This window comes from Pinus tabuliformis, chromosome 2_1 (assembly GCF_031772625.1).
Source record: "Pinus tabuliformis cultivar Carrire ecotype Pingquan chromosome 2_1, CPIR1, whole genome shotgun sequence".
NCBI lineage: Eukaryota > Viridiplantae > Streptophyta > Pinopsida > Pinales > Pinaceae > Pinus > Pinus tabuliformis.
In genome coordinates this window covers 601,292,128-601,318,290 of record NC_142299.1, presented here as the reverse complement: position 1 = coordinate 601,318,290, position 26,163 = coordinate 601,292,128, and the positions used below count along the sequence as shown (strand labels likewise).

The following is a 26,163-nucleotide window of genomic DNA, read 5'->3' as shown; positions in this document are numbered from 1 at the left end:
ACTACTTGGGAAACCCTGATTGAGATAGCGTAGTTCCATCTTCCCATATGCCATACTTAACACTCTCCATCTTACATTAGAAGCCTTTATTTCACTTCCATTCTTCAAGTTCAACTTGTCATTGGTTCTTTGGGATTTGCACTCATAGGTCCACACACCTGGGTAAGGCCCAAAAACTTTTCCCTTTGAGGTTGATGCATCTAAAAGAAACAGAAAAAGAATACATGGCCATAGCAAAATTAAAAGAAAGAATATCAAAATGCAAAAAATGGTCAGGGAAATAAGAATTAGCACAAGGGCAAAAGCCCAGTATGAGCTCTACCTCACTCATATGGCCATCACCTGGTTCCTGAGCATATGTTACGCCATTACCTCAAAAGAATGAACTCTTGCATGTCCCAAACCCGATGGGCAATGAAATGACTCATCATTAAGGGTAATACAACTGCCACATCATTCAAAGCAAGCTCTAACCCTTGAGCTATGAGCAATAATACAAAGAAAAATCAAAAAAAGTAAAAGGCGCACAAAAGGGGTGGACAAACAAACGTTGAGTTGGTAATTCATGCTTCCACGAATGCTCCCTCCTCACCTCTATACGCTCAGGATGTGGATACCCCCATCAACTGGACCCTTTGACCATGGCACTTGGCCATGACATTTGTCCCCATCGTTACCATCATTATTATTCACTAACACCTATCAATTGAAGGGTAGACTAAAGAAATGTTACATCCCCTTAGGGGTTGGAAATACCTAACAAGGTTGTCCTTTAGCTACTCCTACCTAGGGAGAAAACACCATTGCAAGTTCAAGGCTTTGAATTTGGAAGGGGATCTTTATTTGAAGTATAAAATAGCACATGACATTCAAGCTTGTTTCACTTAAATGTAATAATGATCTTTTCCCCTAATGAATGGTTGCTTTCACTAGAATTTGTATTGTGATTGTCAAGTCGTTTAGTAGCTCGTGTCTTGCGCACCTTCTCCACAGGTACCCAAGCCATTAGAGAAGCATACTAGCACAAACAGGTGAAGCATTGAGACTCTTGGGCCTCCTAGCAGAAGTAGCATATGACACATGTTCCAGGGCACCTCCTACACCCAGGACATTGGATTCCTTTGCACTAGATTTGATGATTCTTCAGGACGACACACCTGAACCCAACATGCCCCCAGGTCAACCTTAGCACCATGTGATGGATGGCAGTTGATTCAAGGCCTAGATGAGGATGGTCTCATCTTCAGAGACTAGGGAGGGCTAGTTGCACCTGAGAAACCCTCAATGTTGAGCAGATAAAGCCACTTTGAGCAATTGGAAACACATGAAGACCGCACCCTAGCTAGATCTTGGGACCACATAGGAGCCATTTAGATGAATTAGAGTGCCAACCCTCAAATCTTGATTTTTACATGCTTCTAAATCATCTTGGGCACCTCATATCACTTGGAAATGGCATTTGGAGCTCATTCTTAGCATGACATTAGCGTTAGAGAGCTAGCAACTCACACATGTGGGCTAATTTGGGCATTTATTGTAAAGTTAGTGGGTTGGCTTGTAACCCAAGGTTATGTTATATTCAAATTTGTTTTCTAGGGGCTTTTAGGCTAATCAACTCTTGTCCTCCTCGTATAAATAGAGGAAAGGATCATTTGTTTCTGTTCATCATCACTTGTGACATCATTTGGCCTCTTGGAAAATTTTGACCCTCTTGTATCTCGGAGAGATGTGACCCTATGGAGAACTTTGCCTATTGGAGCTATTTTCTTGGCATTGGAGAAGTTATCTTGGATCAATAGTGGATTATACATGCGTTTTGTCTTCTAAGTCAACCTTGTTCTTGATAAATTTTTGATCTTATGTCTAATGTATGGAATGCATTGATTATCTAGGGGTTTTCTATTGCACCATTATTACTGAAGACCAAATGTATAGAATATAGATATCATCATTGTATGCATTACTCATGTATGAAATGTGAATGATAATCCCCTTGGTGAATCTTTATAATAGCTCTCCCAAGTGACATTGATCCCTCATAAAGATAATAGTTAGGGTTTTGTGCTAGGGCATCAAAATATCCTTACTCCTTTGCAAGATTAGTCAATCTATTACACGCATAGGCTCCATCATCCCAAGAACTAGGCCCTCGCCTTGTTAATTTGGTGATCAAGCATCATTTCATCCATAAATCTGAGTTTCTCTCTCTCTCTCTCTCTCTCTCTCTCTCTCTCTTAAATTCAACCCTCTTAAGGATAAGCATCCAAGCTAGGGCTTGGTGTGAATTGTCCTATAAGAGTTTTGGTTGGCGAGGGATTTAAGATTAGGAGAAGGTTTGGTTGCCTCAAAATCAGCCTTCCTTAGTGGCTAATGTCTACATTTCAAGCCATAATTCTCTTTCCCTGGGTGTGTTTGCCCCAGGCAAGCCTTAGTTTTGCTAAGCTTCAACTTGAGGACTTTTTGAAGGTTTCTTGTGCCATTGGCTTGTTAATATTCATTGTTTGGAAACCTTTCCCTGGAATATTGACCTTATGATATTCCATTTTGCTTGCTATTTCTCAAGCCCTAGGACTAGTGTGCCCTAATTTGGCCTTCCTCGAGAATGTGAGTTGCCTCTCTTACCTTGATTGAGCCTTGTACTTAAGAAGAGTCATCCTCTAGAAGCCATTTGTCACCTTGAACCTTCAACCTAGAATATCTCTCATAGGTGACCTATCTAACGAGAAGCCTCCCATTGGTGAAAGTCCATAAAGAGCAAGGGGTAGTGGTTGTGGTGACAGTGGGCCACACCTCATTGTTGTCACTTGGTCTAGTGCTTGCCTTGTAGGGCTCCCCTCTACAAGACCTGCTAGATTTTGAGACAACAAGCAACAAAAATTGAAACTTTAGTAAACAACTTATTCCTTCCTCATTGTCGCCAATGAACCATGACCTCGTTTGCAATGCTCTCTATGACAATAACGTGTGTCAATATCTGCATGAGTGAAAGAAATCTTTAGAAACAATTTGCACATTTCGAAGTTCTTTATCGAAGCCCTTAAATGCAATGAAAAGGGACATATCTGCCTACAGTTAAATTAGACGATTCAGAACATGGCCCAGGTCACCATGACTAGGGCTTCGCATAAACCATAATGAGTGCAATCTCCCTAGGCATGAAAGATTTGCATCATCATGAAATGAAATCCTCAACGAAAGGATATGCCATTGTGATTTCAGTAAACTTGTATTCAAAAAGAAAGAGATGAGCACCAAATAACTAGGATGTTACATGTCAAGGACATGTCTTGCCAGCAAGATCATACAAACACTGCTCTTGTCAGCTGTCAAAGTGTAAAATGATAATAAAAATCAACCTATGACGAAAAGTCTCACCAGGAAGAACATACAAAGACTGAGTGCTTCTCAGTTGTCGCATTATTAAGGCCAATAAAAATGTCTTTGACCAAAAGTTTCGCATGTAAATAAATCTAGTTATTAAAGTCAACTTATGACATGATGGCATGCAGCTTATCCCGTTGTCAACTACCTTAAATTAAATAAATATTTATCGAAATTCTAATGTTGTATCTATATCATGCTTTCATATTCCTTCTGAAGAGTGCTCAATGGAAATGATTTTGTTTCATCAAATCTAAATCTGTATATCATCTATAGAAGGAAGTTCCTGTGTTAACCTACTGAATTTCCCTTAAAAAGCAAGATACATGCTATCCCATGAGGCATTCACCTGAATGACGATGTTATTGCTTCGTGATCTCTCAGCCAATATTTGCTGGTAGAATGCCAAGAGCTTCAAAATATCATTTTGTTATTAGATTCAACATATGTACAACAAAGGTTCATTCTCAGTCACTGAGATTCTCTCCATTAACACGAATACCTAATTTACTTTGCTAAGCTGATGCCTTAAGGGATTTGATTCCTTGATCATCATTTTACGTAAAAAAAAATCTTGCATGTCATATCTGTCCTTTTATCCTGAAAGTAGACAGGTTGTGTGTTTATAATTGAACCTTTAAGGGTCTACAACCTTTTGATAATTTTATCATGGGTATTAGATATTGATTTGAATTTTAGCATTCAAATTGCATGAACAGACTCTTATCTGTATCTAAGGACTCAACACCATGATTGAGCAACTAAGATTAAAAGATGCCATAAGTCACTCTGAACAGTAAGTAGGCTGTCGCATCTTAGAATTAATATTCAACTAAGTGCAAGAATTGCATGTGAATGTGTCAAATTATTTGCACAAACATGTCTTCAGTAAAACAGCATTCACTTAGATTTTAATCAAAATTAAGGTGTCATGTTCCTCCTTTCTTCCTCTTCTGCCTTACGCCAAGCAGCCTTCAATCCATGTCAAAATCAAACAGAAACATTCGAATTCAGTAGGAAGCCTAACTACTAAAAAGCTAGAATATTTCTAGAAATCTGACAGTTTTTATGCAAGAAACAAGACTAGGAACACAAAGCTTACTTGCTCCAGCTCAAGTCTAGAGACACGTCGTTTCAGTGCATCTCCAAGGCCCAAGCCTCCCCACACAGTTTGTAACTCTTCGGTTCTAGTGTTCCTTCGCCTTTGCCAAGGATCATTTTCTGCCGCAGCTAAAGCAGCTGCTTGCTGCTTCTCAATATCAAGCATTGACATCACAACTGGCAGAGAACAGTTGCTTGCGGATGTTTCAATCATATCACTATTACCTTCAGACTCATAAAAGTGCTTTTCTTGCTTCTTCTGCTTGTTCAAAGTACAAGATGATTCTGAAGTCTCAGTGCCAGATGCCCGAATCCCTGCATCAGGATTTGGAGAGAATCCTATCATTTCACTGTTGAACACATCCTTCCTCTCAATCTTGACCTCCTTGACCTGATTCTGAGGCTGACCCTCAAACACCTCAGATGAAGTCATAGAATTCAAGTTATTTTCTGTTAGGATCTTGCCGGTGAGACTTGTCAGCTTTGCCTCCTTGCTTGTGACACTTTTTAGCTTTACATCCTTGTTCCCTATATTCACAATGTCACTCTTGAAATTTCTTTTGTTTTGCATGGCAGGAGTTTGTTTCTGCAGAATGTCACCCAGACCAGGAATAGTGTGGTCTTCTTTACAAGATCTTACAGATGTCCTCTGTGCTTCAAATTCTTTAGCACTTGCTGCTGCTGCCAACTTCTCTCGTTCCAACCTTGATAATTTTTTAATGAGGACCTTATCCAAACCCTCGATCTGCTCCTTTTCCCTTACACTTCCATGCTCACGTAATCTACTTTCTGACATCTTTGATACATGCTCATTGGAGGAAAATAATTTGGATGGAATATTCATTCCATCACAATTGTTAGCAGATATTTCAACAGTCTCAACTAAGGCATTTTCATGGTTTTGAGTACCAATATTAGTTTGTTTTAAACCTGAAGAGACCTTATTTGTCAGTTTTACATCCTTGTTCTCTTCATTAATGATGTCACCCTTGATATATATTGTATTTTTCATTGCAGGAGTTTGCTTCCTCAAAATTTCACCCAGACCTGGTATACTGCAGTCTTCTTTACAAGATCTTTGAGATATCCTCTGTGATTCAAATTCCTTAGCATTTTCTGTAGCTGCCAACTTCTCTTTTTCCAACCTGGATATTTTCTTAATGAGAATCTTATCCAAACCCTCGATCTGCTCCTTCTCCCTTATACTTCCACGCTTCTGGAATCTGCCTTCCGAAATCTTTGCTCCATGCTCATCTGAAGAAGATAAATCTGACTTCATATTTGTTCTATCACAATTGTCAGCAGCGGTTTCAACAGTCTCAACTACAGTATTTTCATGTTTCGGAGCACCAGCACTAGTCTGTTTTATACCTGAAGAGATCTTATATCTCAGCCTTCCATCCTTGTTCTCTTTATTAACAGTCTCCCCTTTGACATTTCTTGTATTTTGCATGGAATGAGTTTGTTTCCTCAGAATGTCACCAAGCCCAGGCATACTCTGGTCTTCCTTGGAAGATATTACAGATGACCTCTGTGCTTCAAATTCCTTAGCATTTGCTGCAGCTGACAACTTCTCTTTTTCCAACCTGGATATTTTTTTAACAAGGACTTTATCCAAACCCTCAATCTGCTCCTCCCTTTCTTTTCCACGCCCTTGGAATCTACTTTCAGAAATCTTTGATTCTTGCACATCTGAAGATAACGCTGACTGAACATTTGTTTCATCAGAATTGTCAGCAGCTGTTTCAACAGTCTCGACTAGGTTTTTTTCATGTTCTAAAGCACTAGAATCAATCTGTTTTACACCTGAAGAGATTTTACTTATCAGCTTTACATCCCTGTTCTCTTTATTAAAAATGTCACTCTTGACATTTCTTGTATTTTGCATGGCAGGAGTTTGTTTCCTCAGAATGTCACCGAGACCAGGCATACCATCGTCTTCTTTACAAGATTTTATAGAGGTTCTCTGCATTTCATATTCATTAGCATTTGCCGCTGCTGCCAACTTCTCTCTTTCCAACCTTGAAACACGTTTAATAAGGACTTGATCAAGACTTTCAGCTCTCTGCTCCAATTCCCTAGGGTGTTTGTCATGCTCCTTTAATCTAACTGACATCTTGGCTTCTTGTAATTCTTTCTCCAACCTTGACGTGTGTTTCACAAGAACACTCCCTAAATCAGAATTAGAAGCAGCAGCCCTTTCTGCCTCCAAGCGTGAAACAGGTTTAACTAATACATCTGCAAGACTACTACCATTGATGTTGGCATTTTCCTCCGCATTCTGTTCTTTGAGCAGAGCACTCAAACCACGGGTAGAAACTATTTGTTCCAGGGAAGTGAGTTCCTCGGCGCTTAGGAATTTCATCCTCTCCAGCATTAACTGAACAAGATCTTCAGAAACATCCCGAGGTGATGGAAGTTCTTTTGATATTTTGTTGTTTAATGTTGCCTTAAAGGCTTCAGATTTGATCTTTACGGAATCAGAAGTATCTTCCTCACTGTCCAATTTACAAACAGGATGAGTTTCAGCTTCAGAGGAGCAGGTCCACTTATCCAAACCCTTGGGAATTTCGATGACATCACTACATGGCACACCTGCGGTATCTTGACTCTTGACCATACATTTGCCCTCATCCTCACCTGCTGCATCTGTGAGTGTGGTATCTGGGAGATGAGCCAACCTGCCAAATGCAACTTTAACAGCGGCTGCAACCTCTTTCTCTACTTCGAATGCAGTTTCAAAAGAGGCAGTGACAATATGATTCGAACCTTCTTCACTACTGGGGATCTCACCCTCACAGGAATGCTTAGAACTGCTATACTTGTTCTTCATAATCACTCCAAGTGCTACTGCCCGGGCTAAAGCTTCAGATGCTTTTTTGTCAGCTTTTTCCAATTCCTCTGAAGCTAATTTGCAAGGAATCCTGCATAAAAACAAGCAAAGAAACCAAAAATGGAAGCAGATTTCAAGTATTTATAGATGTAATCTAGCAATTGCAAACAACCAATAATCTAAAAAGAAATTAAGGGCAACCTTGCTGCCTCCAGGATGCGACACCAGGACGCTTCCACCAATTTAGCTTTGCGGGTTTCCATAGCTTCTTTTGCTGCTGCTTGGACTGCACGTTTTTCCCTCTCAACTCTTGGCAAATGAATATTTGAACAAACCAGAGTCTCATCGAGAGATGCCATCATTCCCTCTGCTTCCTGCGAATATCACAAAATATTTTGCAAATGCCTTGAATACTTCTATTTATGAAAAGGACACATCAAAAGACAGGAAATAAAAACATACCTGCAACATTTTGATCTTCCGCTCAAGATAAGATTCTGTTTTCTTCCGTGGAAACCAATTTAGAGGAGACCTTTTCCGATAAGGAGTCTTGACAATTCTTGAGCCTACACTTTGACATCCCACGTTTTGGATATCCACAACCTTATTTGTCTTTCCTGTGCTCAACTTACTGATAACATGCTTCCATATGCCTATTGATCTACTTGAATCATAGGCAGTATTACTAGCCACTTGCATAGCAATTGTGAATGGGCACCTATTTTCTTGCAAGGATTCTGTGTGAATTTGATATAAAATCGTATTTTCATTAATGTTGTTCTCCAGGGACTTGATTTCTTCATGCAAAGGATGATCTGATCTGTCCAGTTGTTTACTAGTGATTTCAAGCTGGTTTTCATTGTGATCTTCCTTACTGACAATTACTGGTTCATTATGAGTATTTTCATGAGAGTCTGGTTTCCCCATATCCTTTTCCTTGATCTCAATCGTTTCATGAGGAAACTCTGTGGTTGGCGATGACTGGCATTGCTGATCTGTATATGGTTTGTTGTTTGGAATGCTGATTTTATTGTCCTCATAACATGTGCTCACTTCCTCAGCCTGATTCCATGTACAAAGTGTTCATCAGTTTGAGAGTTGGGTTTAGATGAAAAGACAGCTAAAGAGGCCTTCTGAGGCGCATCAAGCTCAGTGGTGCAACTCAAACAAAATGAAATCTGAATTTCAACCAAGCAGCAATCAACAGCTGCGAAGAAAACCATAAACCAAAATATTTTTTGGTTCAAAATTCAATTAATTACCAAGAATATTAATACAGCATTGAATTGACAATACGTGAATCTGGCTCAGCAGCAGTATGTTTTCAAGAAACAATAATGATTTTCAACTATGGAATGGTAAGGTTGTTAGATATATCGGGTAATAACACGAGATTAACAAACCCAAGAAAATTAGAATCGCATCATAAAATTAGTCCAAGACACAAAAGTTCAGGCAGCTATCACTGTACCCAAATAGGCAATTGAGTATCACATAGATTTAAGTGATTTACAATTGTGGTGAGAACCCCACCAAAAGGCTATTGATCATTTCCTTTCGGGAACCTCAGACTCTGTCTTCAATTGGGTTAATCAATCAGACTGATTTTTTAAACAATTAACAGCCATGTCAGTTCTCAAGGAGGGACTTAACGAGGAGTGTCCGTGAATTTCAATCTGTTTGAAAGCACCTCAATGGACGGAAGGCATTATTTTTATAAAAAATGCTATCCATGACCTCTCTTTAGTGGTTTCACAACAGATATGTAGTTTATTGCATTGTTTTTGAGCAGATTTATCAAAAATCTGAGCTTTTTAAACGATAAATGACTGCTACAGAACTTCAGAGTTAGTATTCAAATGTTCCTACTCTAGGATTGTAAATTGGGGGAGGGAATAACAGATAATTTTCAGCATTCTTTTATGTTTGGGTATATTTTTCTGCAATTTTCACTCGTGTCTATGGTCTCTTTACCCTACACCATGTTGGAAACAATGTTATCAAAGCCGAACTGGGAGCCGGTCAGAACCAAACTGAAACCCTTAAAAAAATTGGATTGATAAACACGTGCCGCCTGCACCTACCTGTTAGTGAGAAAAGCCTTTAACCCCACAAGGTGTTGTTGGTGGCAAAAACTAAGAGAAGGGGTTGTCACCTATTCCCAACTCTCTCTGTTTAATCTATCTCCTAGGTTAGCTAAGGGGGGTGGTCCCTAAATGGAAAACTAAGTTAAAAGATGTAAGGTTTCTACGAAATGTTAGAGTGAAATGGATTACTTTTTTGAGATTACAAGCAAATATAATATGAGCAGTATGAACTAAAATCAGACTCAATAACCATCAACACATGACATAATAATAAGCATGTGTAAAACCAGTCCCTTCAAGATATTGCTCAAAATGAATGATACTTTTTCAAAATAAAATAAAGTGCTTCAGATTGAAACACAAGTAATCCTGGAAATGAAACAAAAGATGTTAGCAAAATCAATGCAAGATATATATGATCACTTATTAATCCAAAGCATACAAGGAAAGAATACCTTACAAAGGAAACCAAGTAGTATTCCACTTGCATAATGAGATAATACTTGCCCAAAGTATCCAATCAACACATATTCATAAATGACAAGTGTAATGACTATTTGCAACTAAAACAATAAAATGTGTTAATATGAAATGCACCTAAACTAAAATTGGATGCAATTATCTTAGTTACTTTTAATCTAAATGCCTAATCTAGGTGGGAGATCTTCTTGAGATCTTACCAAAGGGTAAAAATTGAGGTGATTGTAAAAAAGAGAGGTCGAGAACACGGTGGTGTCATTAACGTTACCCTTCCCCTAAGTCTTACTAGCCAACGTGTGTCTTCGTTCTTACAAGGGGATAAGCCACTTTCATAACTGCGGGGTCACACACATTTACCTTACTTCGTACCAATTGGAAGAACTTTCCAAAAAAATCTTTTTCTTATGATTTCTATCAACCAAGCTTGTGCTTGGAGGTTGATTTCTTTAAAATGCAGCTAAATTAAAATGTCTAATATTATATGCAAATGAGATTGTAAGTGCTATGTAAAAGATAGAAATTGTTTCAATTAAATATACTCCACAAGGTCACTTGTATAATTACTCAAGTAAACACAAGATGCATAAGCTTAATGAAAATTTGTGAGTTGCTAAAGATAGATGATGAACAAATAACAAACTAAAGCAAATGAAGCTTGAAACGCATGTAAACTTTTTCAATGTAAATTGCAAATGCTTTGAAAATAAATTTAGATAAGATTGATGCCCACGATAGCTTTGCAAAAGAACTTTAAACTTGAGAAAAGAATATTAGTTTGACATGAAAGTAAATAGTTGTTTTGGGAAATAGACTTGTCCAATACACAATGCTTCAATATACTCAAAATGGAAATATTGCACAACAATTAAGTATGAATTATTTAGACAAGTGTCAAGCTAATTGTATCCAAAATTACTAAGAATAATAGAGGTGTTTGCATAAAGTAAGAGTAGATTGCTTTGCAAATGGAAATGTGAACATGAAACTTGTAGCAACAATGATAAATGGTGCAAGCTTAAAGCATGTAGCAAACTCGAAAAAGTAATGTGATTTGTGTTACTTCCCAATTAGAGAATGCATGTGTGAAAAATGAAAGAAATAGAAATGTTAACAACCAATCCACCCACAAGTTTTTCTCCTTAAATGGAGAAATAGGATGTCATGGGTAAACCCACGCTCCCACAACAAAAACAGAAATTTTATTATTACGATGTTACAATGAGTTTAGAGCCTCTTAGAGGGTTGCCCAAGGAGTAATGGAAAGATACTATGTGAAATCTTGAAACAAAAAAGGAAATCCCTTCAAGATATGGGAGCCTCAAGAGGGATGAAATGATTCTACAATTAGTGAATACAAGCTCCAAAATCATGCATGGCCTAGCCTCCTCAAACTCTCCTAATGCCCACGACCTCCTTGGAATGAGTCTTAAAGCTTGAGAGGGCCTACAAGAAAGGATGTTAGTTCTACAAAACTAAAACCAAGGTTAGTTTGAAAAGAGAGCATGCAAGTGGATGATAATACTACAAAATAATATACAAAAACTAAATTAAGTGATGGGAAAAGACCCCATCACTTGTCTAGCTTATAAGAGGCTCTTGATTAGCTAGATAAAGAGATGAAAGCACAAGAGTTTAAGAAGTAGATTTGCTTGAAATAATCAACTCAAGCACAAACTATGTCAAAAGGACCCCTGCAAAACCAACATTTTCGAAAGATAAGCTATTAAGGTTCAAATAATGATTGGAGCTCTTGAAAGCTATGCTAAGAGTGGGTTGGTCTCTTGAAGACTTCCCCTCACGTTTTCTAGTTGATCCAAAAGATGGTCTCTACAAAACTTCAAATGCACATTAGCTCATATGGATTAAATCAATAAACAATGACAAGAGAACTCTAGAATTTGTATGAAAATAGATAGAGTTGTCTAGCCTAAAGCATATCAAATAACCAATTGCAAATGTAAGATAGCTATACATTCACAACTCTATAAAAGCATAGGAGAAAATGATATCAAATTAAACACAAGTAGAAAATTATGCCATTATTGAGTCAAGCACAAATTCCAAGAGAGAAACACCCATGAATGAACCCCAAAGTCTTTTTATTCATATAAAGAACAAGTATGTATAGAAACAGAGCTTTCCCAAGTATAATAGCTCGTTGCAAAAAATACAAAATGAGAACCCAAGTCTCAATTATATAGGAGAATGGGTGGAGATCCCAATGAAGAACCAAATGTCAAGTGTGATGATGACAATCCCAAAGCTCCATCATGCAATTTGAATTCCCCAGAGAGGCCCACACAATACTTGAGAGGAGCTAACATGTTGCTGGGGAGGGACAAGTGGATATGGGAGTGGAGTGGTAGCAGACCACTCTCCACTCATCTTCAGTCAAACTCCAAGTCAAAGCCCACCAAAAAGATGACTCCTCCAAGCAATTTGAATTTCGTTCCTTAATAAATGTATTTTTTCTTGGGAACCTTGTGGTCCCCTCCAAAAATTTGATTTTTCTTGGAGCACATATTTTTTCCTTGATTTTAGGAGTCCACATCACTTTGGGACTTCACTTTAACTCCCCCATGATTTTCCACCTCATTTCCACATCATTTGGCATGTGTGGATATTTATTTTTCTCCATTTATTTAATTGTTGGCTTAATTTATTGTCACATTTTCCACTAAACTTAGGAAAAGTGGGTTTCGAGGGTCTAGAACACATTTTTTACCCCTCAAAGTGTCTTAATAGGAAGTTGAGGGTGAGAGGTGCAATTTTTATTACGCATACCCCATACAACTTCTTTATACATCACTTATAACATTTTAGATACAAATATTATTCCAATTTCCGCCATGTGGGAAATTTAAAAATTTTAATAATGACCCCCTAGATCTAACCAAATTCCATGTAACTTTATGAGTGATTTAATGTGGTAATATACAATAACTCTAGACACTAGGACTCACCCAAGGCCTCACCATCAAGCCGTACTCTGGCTTTGGGGTTATGCTTGGAGGAAAAAATTCAATTAATTATTAAGTCTTGTAAGGAGATGATAATTAACCAAGTGAAAAAACCTCCCAGAGTAAGACTCACTTGATGAAAAGGTCCCAAGCTACCTATGCTTGTTACATGACTCAAACTCATCATACTAGCATCACTTTACATCATCCTCGTAGGGCTTGTGAAATCCGGGTACAACAGAAAATGATAAGAAGAAGTAGAGTTAAAAAATTCTAATAATATGATGATCTATGATGGTAGAAGCATCCTTTGGTACATCCTTGGGCATGGAGCCTTCAAATAATCCTTAGGTGCCACTCCAATGGTCAATAGGACCAAACAAACGATTGGCTAAAATAAATAAAATATTCAAATCTTAAAGAAATATATATATATATTCATGTGCATCCATATCAATCCAAACCATTTATACACGAATTTGCAAAAGTTCTGATTTACTTAGAACGTAAGGGTGCATATAATCAAAATAGCACCTAGTGCAATCCATTTTTGAACCAAAAATACATCAATAAACAAACTCTAGATCATCTCTAGCACCCAAAAAAGATCACGCTACTACATATACCTACATATCAACAAAATCATTGCCTATATCGGGATCTTTGTCAACAATATCACCCTCTAAGAATTAAAATAATATAGAAAAAGCATAACATGTCAAGTCAAGATTTTGTTTGAGTGATGGATACATTTTTTACTAGGGTCATGATAGAGGAATTCAACAATCAATGCCAACAACATCAACTTACATAGAGGGCTTGGTGCTTCTAATGAAATGCTAGTTCCATACCCTCGTATATGACAAAATCCAATGGAAATGGCGCAATTTCCCCAATCTTGAAATCCTAAAAATTGTTGAGCCTCCAGGATTTTGAGTGGGATATAATATTCTACTTTATCGATATGAAATCCAATGAGTTTGAAACCACTCCCAAACATCCTCAAACAAGTAATCATAACGTTAAAAATTTAAGCAAAAGGTCACTTTTGGTTTAAGAATTTAACATTACCATTAATTGCATAGCAATAATAGGGCCCTCGGCTTTAATATTAACCACTCAAAAATTATTCTTTAAAGAAAGAAAAAGAATTGTGTTTGGAACGACCTTGGTCACATTGTACAGAACCGATTGTTTCAGTACCAAATCAGCCTTTTTCAGTTCCAAGCCTTGAACCGACCCAGTTTAGGGGTTAAACAAGTCAAAACGACCAGTTCCACCTGTCCCGAGCCAATTCAAATAACACTGATTGGAAAGCATCTAGAGGTTCTCTGGAAAAAAATACAGTACATGGAAGCAATGTATTTTCTCCTTTTTTCAATAGAGTTTCCTGGTTGTTGTTGTCCTAGGTAATGATGCTCAACCACAAGTTGCAAGTAAAGACCAAGACAAGTCTAATGAGCTAGATATGGAAGCAGGAATGTTGCTTAAGTTGATATGACAAATGAAATGCTTCTTGAGGTACAGAAAGGAAAGACTTCAACAACTATTTATAAGCAATTGAAAAAGTTGCATGAGACTTTGGACAATGCTTGCACGAAATGGGAGCATTTTTAGAAGGGAAGCATTGAGAGCATCACTTTCAAAAATAATCTAAAGCAAAATGTCTCATATGCATATATAGACACACACACATGTTATCACATCAAAAGTGATCACCTAGCCAAAATAAATAAGGTGGATCATAATACGCCATGTAGTATGGGTTTTTACACATTAAAACCCACTTTCACCTAAAGAAATAGCCTAGGAAACCATTTTTTCTAAGTTATTTCTATTAATTAATCTACCCATAAATTTATTAATTTTATGTTATTCTCATATTTTTACCCATTAAAGTGAAAATAATTCAAAATATTTGCACTCAAATTTTCCATTTCCATTGGAATAATCAATAAATCATTTATTTATTAATTATTCCTTAATCCCCTAAAATTTTCATAGAAATAATTTATTTAAAACATTAGTTGTAAATTATTTGTAACTTGCCCCCAACAACTCAACCAGTGATGGCCATGTAGATGAAGTATTATGTGAGAGGAGGTTCAGTGTTCAAATCCCCCCGATTCACCTTATGCGTGCGGAAAGGGGCCTACATACATGCCTAGAGTTTATAGTGGTAGCCATTGGAATCAACCAAGGGTTGGGGGGTTCCTATAACACTACTTCGAACAAAGGGGGAACTTTCCTCCTAAAGGGTATGTTGTTTTCAATCACAATGGATGAGAGTGCATCATTACATGAGAATTTACTTAAGACCAACGACATCAAAGAATAGTGGTATGCCATCAATCGAAAGGTGCAAGAGGACATGATGGCAATCATATTTTAAAACTTAAAACATGCTTACAAACACTTTATTGAGAACCTGAACATCACCACGACGAGTGTTCACCTTAAATTTTATGAGTTATGCAATACACTCTTATAGCAAGACAAATGGGACACACGATTATGTAGCAACAATGAGACAAAGGGTTCAGAACAAGCCTTTCAAGTCAATGTCAATGGCAATGGCAAATGGGTAAAGAAAGGTCAAGGCAGTGGTGAAAATGCAACCAAGATCCTAAAGACCATCACTTGTCCTATTGTAGCAAGGTGGGCCATATGAAGGAACATTGCATAAAGAGGTTAATTGATCAAAAACACCAATGTTGCGAATATCGGCATCGGGATAAAATCGGCAAGGGTTCGAAAAACCAAAAAATCTTTAAAATCAGGAAAATATCAATAAAAAGCAGTAAACATCAGCAAAATCAAGATACCATCAAAATATTAGTAAAAATCGACAAACATCGGCTAGGCCAAAAAATCGTGATTTCGAAATGAAATCAGGGTGTTATTGAGGTGTTCGCAACACTAAAAACACAACCAATGAGAACCTTAGAAGAAGGCTCATCTCACAAATCATATAGAGGAGTCAACCTTCTTTGCATTTGACATGGCTAGGAAGCAAGCTAATCAACACAAGTAATATTCTTGATACATTGGTTCGAGTGCATCATAGCACTTCACAAACAGGCAAGATTTGCTCACAAAGTACGCTACTTGCTCCTTGAAGGAACCAATGAGCTTTGTTGGTGAGGCAAAGTACATAGTAATTGGCAAAGGGAATGTGAAGATTTCCATTGGAGAAAAAATGTTGATTTTCCTTAGTGTTTATAATGTGCCAGGTGTGGAGTTTAATCTGCTTTAAGCGGGTCAAATAATGAAGCATTTCCCCCATAAAGATGTCAATTTTAGCAACCACAGATGCTCTATATTTGAGTCTTAACCTAGCAACCAAGAAGATGATTTCTCTTGGCGTGGAGGATCATGGACTATTTAGATTGCTTGATATTGGACAAGTCAAGGAGCATGCATCAAATATCACTACACTTTGGCATCAACAATATGGGTACCTTAACTTGACCTACCACTCTCAATTCGCTTAAGAGAATCTAGTAAATAGACTTCATTATATTCAGTAACAGATCTAGGGTGTGTGTAATGCTTGTCAAGCATTGAAGCAACACAAGGTGCCATTAGATGAAGGATAAACTTGGAGAGTGGAGAGAATCCTTCAACAGGTCCATGAAGACATTTGTGGACTATTACCCACCCAAATGGATACCCCTCGGGAGAAAAAAATTCTCCTATTTGTTGCAACCCTACAATGATCCATAGATAGCTAGCCTCAAGGGCCTTCCATACATGCTCTGAAAAGTGGTTTATTTCATCTATCTTACTCATTAGATGAAGGTGGATCCATCTACTATAACATACATTAATCACTTTTGTAATCAATTGTTTTCATATAATGATTAAAGGCAGTCTAGTATGGATCACAAGTTGAATTGGAAGATAGATTGCTTTTGGGCATATTCTTGTTCCCATACTTCACCTTGGTGGTTACCCCTTGCCCCTAGTCCAATGTGACCTTCCTTGAGGCCTTTCTTTCCATTATCTAAGAAGGGCACAAATAGGGGGCACTAATTGATGTTACGTATCCATGATAATTCCATACTTGACACTTTCCATCTGTCCCTGGTATCCATATCCCATCTTCGGGTTCATTGTTATCCGTCACCAGTATTGGCTCCCTGTTTTCCTCATCATTGAGTAGGGGCTCGAAAACATTACCTTAGGAGATTGATGCAGCAAAAAGAAAAGAAAGAGCATGATCCATAATAATAAATTACAAAAGATTGGTTGGGATATAATAAAGTGTGTGGACAAAAGCCTAGCCTGAGCTCTAGCTCCATCATTAGTCCTCACCCAATTCCTAGCCAATGCAGAAGCAATCAAAATGAATTGAACTTTAAATATTACAACCTTGATGAGTAATAAAACGCTTCATCTTTAAGAGTTCAATGATGCACAAATGAAATTTTGTAACCCTAGTTATGCAAGAAAATGAAAATCAATGAAGAAAAAGGTGCACAAGAGGGGTGGTAACAATAGGTCGAGGAAATGGGTAACTCAAATTCCATTATTGCTCCCTCTTCAAGTTATAACACTAAAGGATGATGGAAATCCATAGTTGGTACAAAGGTTGTGGCATCCTCCATGAAGTAAAACCTTACCATATCACTAACCACTTGCACCTATTGATTGATGGGTCAGCCTAGGAATTGTTACTCACCTCAGGGTTGGAAGCACCTAATAGGGCCTTTTGATAACCCTCCCATATCTAAGCATGGTAACTTATTTACAAATCATCAGTTAGGAAGACATTTGAAGATGATGCTTGTGTGAAGTACTTTGGTTCCTTTTGCATTAGATATGGCACACTATGATACTTTTATGGTTATTTTACCTATGATAATTATCTCACTTGATTTTGAGGGTATTTTAAAAATCTTTACACCTAGGTACAGTTGTCATCCCTTAAGGGATTATATGAGACTTCTCTAGCACTTCAGAGAGGACATCCATCCCCACTTGACAACCATTACGAACACCAAAGTTGAGATGTTGACCACATTTTGAGAAGTGTTTACCTTGGGATGTATCCAATACTAATGATGACTTTCTTCTCTCCCTCTAGAGCCTGAAATGATGTGCATTTGGACCAGGATGTTACTTAGAGAGATGATATACTTCAGTGACATCAAGATGCTCCTAGGCTACCATTGTACCTTCCTGATGGGCATTGCCTTGCTGCTAAGCCGATATGATGATGATGACAACGACTTCATGCCTCTCTAGAGGGGATGGTGCACTTCTCTAGATGATGATGCCATGCCCTAGCCTTCTGATTGTTGAAAATGTAGCAAGCAAGGTCTTTTGGCTTGTGCCTTATTCAAGTGAAGACCTTGAATTGTCCTCATGAGTTAGACTTCAATGATGGCAAGTTTATTTCCAGTTTATGGGAATAATCATCAAGAGTTAATGCGTAGTGTTGGAGGTCCAGTTAAGTGGAAGCCTTCATCAATTTGACTACAAGATTGGTTGGAAATAAGTAGTTCAGTTAGAGTGAATTAGTCTTCAGTCTTGATTAAAGGAAGAGCGAGTTAGTTAACTTGCTATCACAACTCGAGTTCTAAATTTGAACTAGCCTAATTTAGCATGGATCGAATCTATAAAGGAAGGACGAAGGTACAAATAATTCATAATTGTTTGTGCACGAGGTTGTGAGACAAAGCAAGCTCACAAGATTGTGAGAGAGAGAGAGCCTTGATTGTGGAGCGCAAGAATTGTGTCCTAAAGAATAGGAGCACAAGTGCGCTAGAATTTAGGGGCATTGATTGTGCGTAGGTGTGTGGAGCTAGGGTCCTAAATAATAGGAGTTGAAGTGCGCATAGAAATAGGGGCCAAGTGCGCTACAAAATAGGAGATTTTGTGCGCAAGGAGATAGGCCCAAGTGCGCTAAGAAATAGGGCCAAAAGTGCACTAGAGAATAGGAGATTAGCGCAAGGATTAAGGAGGCTCAAGTGCGCAAGGAAGGAGTAGAATTGAAACAAGACAGCAGGGTTTGCAGAGCAAGACAAGGAGGCAACAGAGGATCAATTGAGTGCAGGAACCAAGATCAAGTAGTGATCAAGGAAGGCCAAGATCAATTGTATTAGTTGAGATTTTGTGAGTAGCAGAACGCTTTCTCAAGAGAGACAGATTGCTTTGTAATAGATTCAAATGCTCCAAGAACAATCAATAAAACAGCCACATCAAGCAAGCAGGTTCTCCCAAGACATCTCTCCAAACACCAAGCTTCTCTCCCCCTTTGACATCAAGGACAAAGGGCTGACCAATGTTGAATGAAGACTTCCTTGCCCCTGTGTAAAGAGGATCATTGTAGATTTAATCTGCTAAAGATGAAGACTGTACACTGACCATGCTCCCCCCTAAGCATATGTTGAATCTTCTGGAAGATATTCAATGAAGTACTTGACTCTATGACTTAACCAAATATGACATTTCCTATGTTAGTTCCCTATAATACTAGTGTATCTCCCTTATTGTTATTGTTGTGCCCATGTACCCCCAATATCGTTATTGTTGAGCCCCATAGAAGACCATTATTTTTATTGTTGTGCCTTTACATTATTATTGTTATGTAGGCTCTGATTATATTGTGACCCCTTAGACTCCTATATATACAAAGGAGGTCTTGTCATTTGTATCATCCAAGAATTGTTCATTTATGTAATGTAAAGGAGGTTTCCCCCTTGAAGAGGATACTTCTTAAGTCGTTGATCTATCCTTTTGTCAGCTAGTTGCATAACATTTGGTATCAAAGCTTTGGATTCTAGGGTTTTGTTGCTTCAAACAGGCCATCGAGGCATTTTCGTTATAATTTTTTTCTACGAAGCTTCAGAAGCTGAAATTGCGATCAAGCGGAGCCGAAATCTTGGTGAACTTTGTGCTGGAATTTCAAATCTTGGTTTGCTATATTTTTTGAGATATGGTCCGAAGAAGTTAGGGTTTTTGCAAGCTCCAAAATTCAGTCTCAAACAGGTGACCTAGGGAAAATCGTCATAACTTTCGTTTCATGCATCGGATTTGAATTATGTAAAAAGTGGTTGAAAGTGCACGGACTAAAGCTTTAATGCTTAGGAAAAAGCTTCCTTGTGCTTTATGGCTCTTTCCCTCTTTTGTATGCTTTGTTTGTTTAGGAAAAAGTTGTAGATGAGGATAAAGAGATCACATTCCACCATAGGAGTTTCCTTAAGTGAACAAGAGTGTCAAAGTGAGTTAACTCGGGCTTTTTGCCTTGTGACTGAATGAGAATTTGGTAACACAAGTTAGATGAAGGGACAATGTGTTATGGACTAGGATAACGTTATCTTCATGGTACATAACATGTGTTATAGTCTTAAATAGGCCAAAAAAGGGGGTGCAAAGGGGTGCATTTCAATCAAAAGCATAGTATTCTCCTATAAGTTGATGAGGAGGCATTTTTATGTATAACAAGTATGGAGTCTATGATGTGTTAGATTTGCCAAGTAGTCACTAAGGAGGCCGAAGTTTTGATGCCCTAGCACCAACACTTAAACAATTATCTATGCAATGCAAAAATAGAATTTTCATGGGAGAGCTCCATTCACATGTTATGTATGAGTAATGCATGTTATAGATCATCTAGAATAGCATTCAATATATCTTCAACAAATTAGCCCACAACTGTAAACTCTAGAATCAACAATATTCCATGCATTAGACATGTAAAATAAAGATATTCAAGAGTTAGGTACACTTACAAGATAACATGCAAAAGATCCATCCATTCATCCAAAGAATAGCTCCAAAGCACAATGATTTAACTCCAAATATCAAAACGCATCAATAGGTCCAAATTCTCCACAAGTACTAGAGGCTGAAAATGCACAAGACCGTTGAAAATCAAAGTGTGATATGATGAGTTATGAGGATGAATGAATCCTCTATTTATCAATGCAATGAATCAATCCTAACCCACACGTGTGAGCCAAAATAGTAGATATGTTGATGTCATGCAATCGTGATCTCTCCTAAGGCTAGCGTTCAAGGTCAGAGGTGCCATATGATGTGTAGAGGCCTTCTAAAATCATCTCGTATGGGTTGGCCCCTAGGTCTCTATCAATCTCCCTCTATGGACCCCAATTTTGGTTTACGGCACAAAAGTGGTCTCATGGGTCTCTAAGTGGTCAAAATGCTTGTCTCTGCCCCAATGTTGAGGGCTATGAAGGTGGTGCTCCCATGTCTCAAGGTGTGAGACAATCCTCCTCTAGACCATGAGTACAATTGCCAACCCTCATGAGTGCTAAGTCCGTTGGGGGCACGTCTGGTCCAAATTCATCATCCCATAAAGGTTATCAATGTAGGGCAAAGTGTTGGAACGTTATGGGTGCTAGCGTTTCCCATAGCTAGGTGTGATGCTTTGCTACAGCTCGGAGACCCATGGCTCTCAACGCCTCACCTGTGGATGCAAATATGCTCCTCTGAAGGACTTGGGCCCCAGTTAAGTTTCCCAAGCCACGATGGAACCACCTAACAATTACACACAATATCCAGTGCTAGCATCTACATCATCAAGTACATTTAATCATTTTTGCATCTAAGTTAACCAAGCTTGCAAGACAAAGCTTCCCTTCTAAAATTAAGGTTTTGAACTCATTAGAGTGTTACCTCCCTAGCTAGGAGTGGCTAATTGACCACACTTTTAGGTGTTTCCAACCCTTAAGGGGAAATGGCATGCCCTTTGTCCACCTATCAATTGATAAGTGTCATGTGAATAATGATGGAACAAAGGGGAGAAGACTTCTTGGCCAAGTGCCATGGTCAAAGGGACTCACTATAATGGGGCACCTCATCCTAAGTGTATAGATGTGGGGAGGAGCAATCATGGATGCATGAGATACCAAGTCGGCCTTTGTTTTTCCACCCCACTTGTGTGCCTTTTACTATTTCTTGATTTTTTCTTTGTATTATTGCTCGTAGCTCAAGGGTTAGGGCTTGCTTTGTATGATGTATAGCAATGATTACCCCCTTAGGGCTGAAGCAGCTCATTTCAAGGGACATGCAAGGGTTCCTTCACATATAACGAGCAACACGTGCTCAGGAACCGGGCAATGGCTATAATGAGTGAGGTAGAGCTCATGCTAGGCCTTTGCCCACATACTAATGTGTATGTCCTGACCATCTTTTTGCATTTTGATCTTCTTTGTTTTTAGTATTTACTTGTGGCCACTATTTGCTTTTTCCTTTTCTTTCAGCTACATCAACTTCCTAGGGCAAAGTTTTGGTCCCCACCCAAGCATGAGGATGTATGGTGCCAATCCCAGAGAACCAATGGTTAGTTGAACCCAAAGAAGGGTTGTGGAATATGGCGCTCGTAATGTAAGAAGAAAACTGGTAAGTATGAAATTGGGAGCGATAGGACTACACTATCTCAAACGGGGTTTCCTAAGTAGTGCCCATCCTATACCTATTGGGCCATTAGGGGAGGTTCACTACACTAGGATGAAAGATTAACCCCCCATTTAATGTGAGAGAACAAAATCACGGTCAAAACCCCTCTTATTTCCAGGTTACCCCATAATCCATGCCGAATGCCCAAATTAGAAGCAAGCATAAGCACCTGATTACAAAATGAATAAATTACATTTTGATCAAAAGCCCACCTTCCAACATGTGTTCTTATGAAATGGGTGAGGAAATATATGACTGATGCAGGTGGCGGAGAAATGAATGGCACATCATCATTGAATACTAGTGGTTGTCAAGGGGTGTTGATTGTTGGCTGGAAGAGAATATAGGAGAAAATATGTTCTTATGGGTTCACCCACTTTTGGTGGGTAACAGCGTCCATATAATTCAATAAATTAGGGCAAAATAGAAAAACCCTAGATCATCATTTTATTCAATACATTAGGCATAAAATCAAAAAAAAAAATCAATAATAAAGCACTTACAAGACAATATGCATGTACAATCCAATTATTGATCCAAGGAAACTTCTCTAAAGACAAGAGTATAGCTCCAATAAAAGAAATGCTCCATATATCACATCTCTGTAAAGGTACAAGAAGGTTGAAATTCTCCAAGAGGCCAAATTTTCACAAGTGATGATGATGAAAATGAAAAGTCCTCTCCTCCATTTATATGAGGAGGAAGAATCATGATATTAGCCTAAAATCCCCTACTAACAAGTGAAATCAGAATGAAACCCTTGGGTTACAAGCCAACCCAACTAGCTTTGACATAAATGCAATTAAAAGCCCACACGTGTGACTCATGAGACCTCTAGGGTTGACATCATCTGCTAAGGAAGCTCTAAATGCCAAGCATTGATGTTATAAGGCGCAAACTGTGATGTAGTAGCATCTAAAAATCATCATTTTAGGGTTGCCCCTCAAGTTTCCATCATTGGCTCTTAGTGGTCCCCAAAATTCAGTTGGGGTACCGCAAAGTGGTTTCTTGGGTCTCGAACTGTGAAAAATTGTCCAACTTTGCTCCAATCGTGAGGGCTTTCTAGGTGCTACTAGACCTCCCAAGTCTCTGAAGGTGAGACCATCCTCATCTGCACCCTAAATGAGTTGCCATCCCTCATATGGCGCTAAGGCCGACCTGGAGGTATGTTGGGTCTAGGTGTATCATCCGAAAGAATCATCAAATGTAGTGCAAAGTGGCAAAATGTCGGAGACCAAAGGCTTTCAGTGCTTCACTTGTGGGTGGCAATATATGATGTATGATGTATTATTGTTGGTCGGAGACCAAAGGCTCTCAGTGCTTCACTTGTGGGTGGCAATATACTTCTATAATGTCTTAGGTACTTGTGGGTAAGGTGCCCATGACATGAGCTACAAAACCACTTGACAATCACAACATAAAGTCTAGTAAAAGCAACCGGTCATCAAGGACAATAATGCGTATGTCTTAGCCATCCTTTCATTTTGATATTCTTTTTATTTTATTTTGTGGCCATGATATGCTTTTTTATTTTTCTTTTACTTGCATCAACCTCCCAGGGCAAAATTCTGAGCCCTACTTAGGTATGAGGATGTATGGGTGCCAAATCCCAGAGAACCAAGGGTCAATTGAACCCAAAGAATGACTGTGAGATAAGGGCTTGTAATGTATGATGGAAAATGGTAAGTATGGAATAGGAATAAATGGAACTACGCTATCTCAATCAAGGCTTCCCAAGTAGTGCCCCTCCTATACCCATTGGGCTATTAGAAGAGCTCCCACTGGACTACGATCGAAGATTACCCCCCCACCCATTTAAGGGAAGGGAACAAGATCAGGGTCAAAATGTTGAAATTGAAGCTCTGTGTTGTTACAATCACTTAAATCCAAAACTTCTTTGTGCTGCTGTTGTAGCGGCTATAACCACCCTCCAAAATTTTGGCCTGCACCAATTTCGGAGCCTCCCTTGAAGAGTTCACTTGATGACTGCACACACTCGGGTTCACTCAGTGAACTCATGTGAGTCCTTATATCTACCTTGCTTGTTCATTGCATTCAAGTCTCTGCATGTTGATGTCTAAGTCATGCTTGCGACCATGTTCTGGTTATGCTTAAAGTCTTCGCTTCATATGTGTTTGTTGTATTCGCTATGAAAGCATCTATCGCACTCACACATGGAGTCACATTCACTGTTGCGCAAGCGTCGTCTCGATCAATGAACGAGCAATCATGAGTGTCACGTTTGTCGCTTACACCGTTGGTCAGTCTTGTTGAACATATGTGTCTAAATAGTTTGGTCATTTCGTTGTCAAGACATGCGAGTGTCTCGTATGATCACCTATGCATATTTCGATTGTTCACACACTTAGCCATTTTTGCTGAAGGTTTTGACGGCCTAACTCCCCTCTGACAGTCGAACCATCACCCTGCCATCGACTCGATCAACTGTCAACCAAAACAGAGCAGAAGGACCAAGCTAGTCTTTTCAAGCTGCGCCGCCGGCAAGCAATCCAATCAACTCTCATTCTAGTCACCCGGACAGTCGAACCCGACAGTCGCCCCGAGACTGACTCCCCTCAAAAATTGCGCAGAGGCCATTGACCTCATCCCCTCAATTGATTGAGGACATTGCGCACATAGGCCGGATAAACATCAAGTGCCCATCCCTGTTTCCCTCAGAAAATTGCACAGTTTTCCCAGTCAGTCATCCCAACAATCGACCAACTGTTCATCTCAGAAATTGCGCAGTGTTCATGAGCAGGCCTTTCGCTGCCCATCAGTCAGCTGAGCTCAGAAATTGCGGAGAGATGATCAACAGGTCGGCCTCCCGGCCTCAATGCAGTTTTCCTTGCCAACAGCCCCTAGCAGCAAACTGCCAGTTCCCTCTGGGAATTGCGCAGTTACGGCTGCCAGTGACCCAGGCAGTTCCCCAGAAAAACTGCGCAATCCCTGCCTACTAACCCTTCATGCAGCACGGGCCATTCCTCTGGAAAATTGCACAAATCTAGTTGTCCAGCCCCGCTACCCGTTCGTTCTGAAAAATGCGCAGAGCATGCCTGCCTTGCCTTCCAATAGCCCAGACTGTTCCTCCCAAAATTTGCACAATTTTGCCTCCCAACCGAGCCAGACCTTGCAGGCAGTCACTGTCGACTCAAATCAACTGTCTCCATCTCTCAGTGACTCTTGCACGGTTTTCATCAACAATTCCCTGGAGCCATGATCCGCATCACAGCCTTGCTGCTTCTCCTGGTCACCTACACCTAAATTATCATGTGTCATGGTAGACTAGGAGGTTTTGGATTTGATGTCGTCTCATCATGAGTGACTGCAGGTACAGGTACACCAACGAACATGGCAAGACGACGAATGGGATGAACGAAGAGAGCACATGCAGAATGACAGGTTCACCAACAGACGAACGAAGCATGCGAAGCGGATGAACACGATGAACAAGCACCTTCGCGAACAGATGAGCCTGTCAAGCCTTCCAACATGCAAGAAAGGAATAACATGCTAAAGCTTCATCAAGCGAACCAAGGACCATCGAAGACTCCGCGCACTTCGCCATGCGAAGGTGGAGCTATGATAAACCATGAAAACATCCATCACCCAACAGCACTATAGCTCGACATGCACTCCAACAGCAACACGAATGTACCAGCATTGTCATGTCAAGTCATGTCGAGTCACATCATGAGTCATGTCACCCACATCCTCACTATGGGCTTGTTGTCAATCAATGTGATGTAACGTGGAAGTCCAAGAGACCCACTTGTTGAACAAAGATTCATTTAAGTCGAAGAGTCATGGAAGTCAAACGGTCATGAGGGTAGTCGAACAGCCACAAGGGTCAGTTTCACCCTTGGCTATAAATACCCCCTCATTTGTACAT

At 39.2% G+C, this 26,163-nt stretch overlaps 1 protein-coding gene across 3 annotated transcripts in view; it reads right to left on the bottom strand.

Moving 5' to 3' along the window:
* Positions 1-3,801: 3,801 nt before the first annotated feature.
* The window catches only part of LOC149201902 (uncharacterized), a 143,123-nt gene continuing 120,761 nt past the window's right edge, over positions 3,802-26,163 (bottom strand). For all 3 annotated transcript variants that reach the window (XM_089403038.1, XM_089403037.1, XM_089403036.1), the window contains exons 2-5: positions 7,778-8,377; positions 7,517-7,689; positions 4,484-7,406; positions 3,802-4,353 (exon numbers count right to left, since the gene is read on the bottom strand). In XM_089403038.1, the coding sequence (XP_089259164.1) occupies positions 4,303-4,353; positions 4,484-7,406; positions 7,517-7,689; positions 7,778-8,242 (3,612 nt within the window). In that variant the 5' untranslated portion in view covers positions 8,243-8,377 and the 3' untranslated portion in view covers positions 3,802-4,302. The remainder of the gene's footprint in view (positions 4,354-4,483; positions 7,407-7,516; positions 7,690-7,777; positions 8,378-26,163) is intronic.